The sequence below is a fragment of the Ziziphus jujuba genome, chromosome 4 (genome assembly GCF_031755915.1).
Source record: "Ziziphus jujuba cultivar Dongzao chromosome 4, ASM3175591v1".
Lineage (NCBI taxonomy): Eukaryota > Viridiplantae > Streptophyta > Magnoliopsida > Rosales > Rhamnaceae > Ziziphus > Ziziphus jujuba.
In genome coordinates this window covers 28,258,840-28,266,281 of record NC_083382.1, presented here as the reverse complement: position 1 = coordinate 28,266,281, position 7,442 = coordinate 28,258,840, and the positions used below count along the sequence as shown (strand labels likewise).

General features: G+C 35.0%; 3 protein-coding genes across 3 annotated transcripts; all 3 read left to right on the top strand.

The window, feature by feature from the left end:
* The first annotated feature begins 625 nt into the window (after positions 1 to 625).
* Positions 626 to 1,913, top strand: LOC132803585 (serpin-ZXA-like). The gene is made up of 2 exons (XM_060816822.1): positions 626 to 1,030; positions 1,125 to 1,913. The coding sequence occupies exons 1-2, from the start codon at positions 626 to 628 to the stop codon at positions 1,911 to 1,913; spliced, it is 1,194 nt and encodes a 397-aa protein (XP_060672805.1).
* A 694-nt stretch (positions 1,914 to 2,607) lies between these two features.
* LOC132803475 (serpin-ZX-like) lies at positions 2,608 to 4,079 on the top strand. The gene is made up of 2 exons (XM_060816618.1): positions 2,608 to 3,019; positions 3,133 to 4,079. The coding sequence occupies exons 1-2, from the start codon at positions 2,612 to 2,614 to the stop codon at positions 3,919 to 3,921; spliced, it is 1,197 nt and encodes a 398-aa protein (XP_060672601.1). The 5' UTR covers positions 2,608 to 2,611; the 3' UTR covers positions 3,922 to 4,079.
* Positions 4,080 to 5,383: 1,304 nt separating this feature from the next.
* On the top strand, positions 5,384 to 7,029 carry LOC125421873 (serpin-Z2B). The gene is made up of 2 exons (XM_060816821.1): positions 5,384 to 5,788; positions 6,244 to 7,029. Exons 1-2 carry the CDS (start codon positions 5,384 to 5,386, stop codon positions 7,027 to 7,029), a joined length of 1,191 nt encoding a protein of 396 aa, XP_060672804.1.
* Positions 7,030 to 7,442: the final 413 nt, after the last annotated feature.

Here is a 7,442-nt window from a genome sequence, read left to right as displayed (position 1 = left end):
TAAAACATCCTTCTCTCTTTTTGGATCAAAAGCAAAATTCCAATGGCAATGGAAAACAAAATATTTAATTGCCTTGAGGTCATATTTGTAGCTAATAAAAATAAAATAAAAAGTTTTTGAGGGCATAAGATTTTTCCAGTACTTCTTTGTAGTCTGTGTTAATGTTATACGAAGTTAGAAACAAACATAGCCCCTATATAGTAGGTAAAAAGATAAAAAGTTTTTGGTGATCAAATGGAGCCGTTTAGACAAATATCAAATACCACCCTTTTTCACGGGGACTTGTGCTTGCTTTTGGCAGGAATAATCTTGCATCACTATTTGTTGGAAGTGAGAGAATGTTTCTTTTGAAATGAAAACGACATGTTTTTATAAAATAAGTGATAGGTTAATAGAAGTTATTTTTATGAATTTAAAATTTGTAAAATACAAAACTTCATTTGTTGTGGCTAGACAACAGGCGGAGTTATCTTGTTGATGAAATAAATGCTATTCACCATTTGACAACCAAAAAAAAAAAAAAAACAACAACAAATTTCTCTCATCAACTCTCCTGGAATTTTTCATTCTTCTACTCATAAATATTATTACAAGACAAAGGTCAAAAAGCTTTTTGATCATCAAAATGGAGAACTCAACTCAATCAAACACTACCACCCTCTTCAACACAGACTTCTGTTTGCAGTTGACAAACCAGATTTTAGAAAATGAAGCTTCAAATGGCTCCAATTTTGTGGCTTCTCCTTTATCATTACATGTTATGTTAAGCTTAATCGCTGCAGGTACAAAAGGCCAAACTCTGCAGCAGCTTCTTCACATTTTGGGATCAACAAGTATTCATGATCTAAATCTGTTAGCTTCAAAGATTATCAATCTTGCATCCCCGGCTGAGAGCCTTGCAGGTGGTCCACTTCTGTCCTTTGTTAATGGAGCTTGGATCGATAGAAGGTTTACTTTGAAGTCATCCTTCCAAGAGATTGCCAAAGCATCTTACAAAGCTGAGCTCAAAAGCGTAGACTTTGTAACCAAGGTATATAGCATAGCATATATATATATATATTACGTACACACATACATATATCTAGCTAGCTTAACTTATAATGATTGTCATTTGATTTGATCAGGCTGAAAAAGTGGTAGAAGAGGTGAATTTGTGGGTTGAAGTAGCAACAAAAAGACTAATCAAACAACTACTCCCCGCTAGATGGCCGGACAGAGAGACTGTCTTTGTTCTTGCAAATGCACTCTACTTTAAAGGAGCGTGGGATTTAAAATTTGACCCATCAATGACTCAACAAAGGGACTTTCACCTTCTCAATGGACAAATTGTTCAAGTTTCTTTCATGTCCACTCAGATACGTAGACGCCGTCTATACAGATCCTTCGATGGATATAAGCTAGTTCAAATTCCATACCAAAGTGGTCAAGATGCCCGGAAGTTTTCCATGTACTTTTTCCTTCCAAATGAGAAAGACGGTCTGCCAAATCTAATCCAAATGGTTAAACTCAATTCCGGTTTCTTGAATCAACAATTCAAGATAGGGTTAGAAAATATGTCTGATTTCTGGATTCCAAAATTTAAATTCTGTTTTCAGTTCGAAGCTTCAGAAACCATGAAGGAAATGGGGCTTAAACTACCATTTGAGCCAGGGGAGATGACAGAAATGGTTGAGAGAGGTAATAGTGATCATGGGCTTTATGTTTCAGATATATTGCATAAGTCTTATATTGAAGTAAATGAGGAAGGAACAGAAGCTGCAGCAAGCACTGCTGTTCGAGGTCTACGTTCCCGTGCTAGCATTCCATCTCAAAGCTTTGTTGCAGACCATCCTTTTTTGTTTATGATAAGAGAAGAAACTCTTGGCATCATTTTCTTTGTTGGAGCCGTGCTCAATCCTCTTCTGGATGCTTAAGACAAATTGTAGATGTTTATGGATAAAACTACTATTGAAAAAATATACTACATGAAGGGAATATACACATTTTGGACCCTCCTTATTATCAATATATGTTAACTTTAATGTTTACTTTTGTTTTGTTCTTTTGTAATGTTATTTTTTGTTCTTTATTCATTTTCAATGGGTGGAGAACTTTTTGTTCTTGTCACTTGTCAGCTTGTATCGCTGGTGATTCTACAAAGAAAACAGAGCCCCCCAATATTGTCCCTTTCGAAAATAGGAAAAGTGAGGTGATCAAATTTCCATCCTTACATATCTTAATAGGAATTTTTTGCAAAGATTCTTCTTTTTGTCTGCAGGGACTTTTGCTAGCAATGGAATGAAAAGCAACGTGTTTTTATAAAATAAGTAACCGGTTAAAACAATTTTCATTTTTATTTAAAATTTGTGAAATACGAAACTTCATTTGTTATGCCTTGGAGAGGAAATATATATATATATATATATATATATTGGGACAAGGTGAGCTATCTTGTTGACGAAGTAAACTTGGCAATGCAATTATGCAACGTGTACGGGCTCACACCTCCCAATAAGACAAAATAAAACGTCCCTAATCAATCAGCTTACCTAGAATTTTTCATTTTTCTGCCCCTATATATAACGATTTAACAATCACAAGACAAAATATCAAAAGCCTTTTGGAAATCAAAATGGAGAACTCACCACAATCAAACACCAGTGCCCTCTTCAACACAGACTTCTGTTTGCGGTTGACAAGCCAAATACTTGAAAACGAAGCTCCAAAGGGCTCCAATTTCGTGGCCTCTCCATCATCCTTACATGTCATGCTAAGCTTGATTGCTGCAGGCTCAAAAGGCCAAACTCTGCAACAGCTTCTTCATTTTTTAGGATCAACTAGTGTTGGTGATCTAAATCTGTTGTCTTCGAAGATTATTAGTACTGTTGCATCCCCGACCGAGAACCTCGAAGGTGGTCCACTTCTGTCCTTTGTCAACGGTGCTTGGCTCGATCAAAGGTTCATTTTGAAGCCATCTTTCCAAGAGATTGCCAAAGACTTTTACGAAGCTGAGATTAAAAACGTGGACTTTGAAGCCAAGGTGCATTACATATTAAAATTTCCTGTAGTAACACACTGATTTATATAATATATATATATATATATATGTAGCTAGCTAAACTTAGAATTATTTTCATGTAATTTGCTCATCAGGCTAAAGAAGTGGTAGAAGAGGTGAACTTGTGGGCTCGAATGGCAACCAATGGACTAATCAAACAACTCTTCCGAGACAAATCGTTGGATAGTGAGACCACACTTGTGCTTGCAAATGCACTCTATTTCAAAGGAGCATGGGATCAACAATTTGACCCCTCAATGACTCAACAAAGAGACTTTCACCTTCTCAATGGGCAAATTGTTCAAGCTCCTTTCATGACCACCAAGATATTTATGCGCCACCTATATGGATCTTTTGATGGTTATAAAGTACTTCAAATTCCCTACCAGAGTGGTCAAGATGCCCGGAAATTTTCCATGTACTTTTTCCTTCCATCTGAGCAAGATGGGCTGCCTAATCTAATCCAAATGGTCAAACTCAATTCTGGTTTCTTGAATCGGCAATTCAAGACAAACTTAGAAAGCCTCCCTCATTTATGGATTCCAAAATTCAAATTCTCTTGTGAGTTTGAAGCTTCAGAGACCATGAAGGATATGGGGCTTAAACTGCCTTTCAAGCCAGGGGAGATGACAGAAATGGTTGATACTGGTAATGGTGATGATGGCATTTATGTTTCAGATATATTCCATAAGTCTTATATTGAAATAAATGAGGAAGGGACAGAAGCTGCAGCAAGCACTGCTGTTCGATTTAAAACTCTCCGTGCCATAATTCCAACTCCAAGCTTTGTAGCGGACCATCCTTTTCTGTTTATGATAAGAGAGGAAACTCATGGCATGGTTTTATTTCTTGGAGCTGTATTCAATCCTCTCCTAGATACTTGAGATCAGCGAATATGCTTTGCAAGAATATTATTGGTCAAATATAATATGTATCAAGACAAATTACCTTTCTTGTTTATTTAAGTGCAATAGCTTCTTTTTTTTCTTTTTTTCTTTTTTTTTCTCTTTTAATTAAATAAAACATCTTACTTCCTATACAATAAAACAACATATTTAATTACGTTGAGGTCATATTTATTAACAAAAGAAAAAAATATATACATATACATCTTGAGGTCATACGAATATTTGTTAATTTCAATGTTTAATTGTAGTGTCGTAGGTGGGCTCTTCTTCAATATTCCTACTTCTTGACCCAAGAAACAAAACAGAACCTTTTATATTACCTCTTGAAATATATAAAAAGTGAGGAGATCCGGAAATTTTATGCAATTATTTTGTTCTTAATTTATTTATTTTTTTTATTATTTTGTATATTGTTGTAGTTATTTAATTGTTAGTAGTTCTTGTGGTTCATTTTTGTTGGTGGAAAATTTCCAAATTTCCCATATGCTCTGGTTCATTTGAATAGAAATGAAAGAATGAATATACAAAGAGATATTTACTTATTTGAACCTCCGGGCTCTAGCTTATCATTAGCTAGGTAGGCAATATTCTGTGGCCTCTCCTTTACGCACATCTTACACATATAATATGCTAAGCTTGATTTCTGCATGTTTAAAAAAGTCACTTTTTTTTGGGGGAAATTTGAATAAAAATCATTGTTGTTACTCCTTTTTAAGGAAAAAAAAAGTCAATAAATATGAATTAGTAACAGCTATGCGTGTGGATTTGCTTGGCACTAAAATTTCCTTTCTCAATTTATTAAAAAAAGGCATTTTAAAAAAATGCTAGATTTCATTTGATAGCTTGTTAGTTTGAGATACTATAAAAATTTTAAACGAATATTAACTAATAAACATTTAAAGTAAGCAATGATAAAAACAAATAAATAAAAAAACTTTTAAAGTAAGTAAATTGCATAAAATTAAATAAAAATAAATAAAAAATAGCGAAAAAGAATAACCAAAGCCTCTTACCAAACAGCACACTTAAGACAGCAGGCATATACTTTTATGAACTTAATTAAGATTATCTTTTAATAGAAAATTTTATTGTCTATGGGATAGGGGAAACATACAACAGAGAAAGCCACCTAAAAATAAAATAAAGCAGCTGGCAGATGAGGCTATCTTGTTGATGAAGTAAATGCCAATTAAATTAATTAATATTTAGTCAAACTCATACGCATATATATGCTACAAAATTATCATCCAAACTCCAATTTAAACAACAATTGATAGTGTTCCACGTCTCCAATACGACAAAATGAAACAGAAAATAATACCTTTCAACTTTCTTCGAAATCTTCATCCGTCTACCCCTATATATGGCCAGTTGATAATCACAAACGATATTATAGGACAAACATCAAAAGGTAGCTGGATTTTCGATCATCACATTAATGGAGCACTCACCAGAATCAAACACAAATACCCTCTTCAACACTGACTTCTGTTTGCTTTTCACAAACCAAATTTTGGAAAATGAAGCTGCAAAGGGCAACAATTTTGTGGCCTCTCCTTTATCCTTACATGTTATGCTAAGCTTGATTGCTGCAGGATCAAAAGGCCAAACTCTGCAACAACTTCTTTACTTTTTGGGATCAACCAGTGTTGGTGATCTTAATCTATTGTCTTCGAAGGTTATCAATCTCGCATCCCTGGCTGAGAACGTTGCAGGTGGTCCGCTTCTATCCTTTGTCAATGGTGCTTGGCTCGATCAAAGGTTCACTTTGAAGTCATCTTTTGAAGAGATTGTCAAAGGTTCTTACAACGCTGAGCTCAAAAGCGTGGACTTTGTAACCAAGGTAATATATGTTGTTACAAAAAATAGAACAAAACAATAGCAATAGAAGAATAAAATCAGAACACACATATTTACATGGAAAATCCTTAACGGAAAAAAATTACAAACAAAGAGAGTCAAACTTTTATCGAAAGATTAGTACAAAAAATGAGCAATAAAGCGGCAAATATTCTATATATCCGAAAACCTTCAAAAAATATATATATATTGTACGGATGGGATAAACTTTAAAATTGTAAAGGTCTGTACCACCACAGAGCCCCAAATTTTTCATGAAAATAATTTTCACCAAACTGGTCTCACCTGCGAGCTTTTCAGATAGAGTCAACAAAAATTCGGATCATCAACTCTAACATATGTATATATATTATCTGTTTCTATGAGACATATCTCTAACCTTTTCATTGGTGCAGCATTTGAATTTATGACTTAGTTTTAATTTTATCATCATTGAAGGCTGAAGAGGTAGTGAAACAAGTGAATTCCTGGGCTGAAGCAGCAACCAAGAGGCTAATCAAAGATCTTCTCCCAACTGGATCCCTCAAAAGTGATACAGCACTTGTGCTTGCAAATGCACTCTATTTTAAAGGCGCATGGGATCAGCAATTCGACCCCTCATCGACTCAACTTCGAAATTTTCACCTTCTAAATGGGCAAACTCTTCAAGTTCCATTCATGACCGCTCATAGATATATGCGCCATCTTTATGGATTATTTGATGGTTATAAAGTGCTTCAAATTCCTTACCAAAGGGGTCAAGATGCCCGTAAATTTTCCATATACTTTTTCCTTCCAGATGAAAGAGATGGCCTGCACAATCTAATCCAAAAGATTAAATTCAATCCCGGTTTCTTAAATCAACAATTTAAGCTGTGGTTAGAGGATCTCCCTGATTTTTGGATTCCAAAATTCAAATTCTCATTTGAGTTGGAAGCTTCGAAAAGCATGAAGGAAATGGGGCTCAAACTACCATTTGAGGCAGGGGAGCTGACAGAAATGGTAGACAGTCCCAACAGTGATAGACTTTATGTTTCAGATATATTCCATAAGTCCCATATTGAAGTGAATGAGGAAGGGACCGAAGCCGCAGCCAGCACTGCTGCCGCTTTTCGTTTCCTCTGTGCCACATTTCCAACCCCAAGCTTTGTAGCTGATCATCCTTTCATGTTTATGATAAGAGAAGAAACTCATGGAATGGTGTTTTTTGTTGGAGCCGTGCTCAACCCTCTACTGGATGCTTAAGGTTGATCAGGAAATGTTATAAAACTGTGTCTTATATATGTTGAATTAGGGTGTTGGGAAGAAATTGTTTTCTTGTTTTGGTATAAATATTTGTATTTTAATAATGTTAAGGTTGAGTCAACTTAGAGAATTTCACCTTCTTAATGGACAAACTGTTAAAGTTCCCTTCATGACCTCTCCAAGATTCTTAAACCATCTCTATGGATCATTTGATGGTTATAAAGTGCTTCAAATTCCCTGCCAAACTGGTCAAGATGCTAAAAAATTTTCCATGTACATTTTTACTTCCAAACAGTTAAACTCAATCCTGGTTTCTTGAATCAACGATTCAAGCTGAGGTTAGCGGACACCCCCGATTTTATATCCCAAAATTTAAGGTCTGTTTCGAGTTTGAACCTTCAAAAACCATGGAG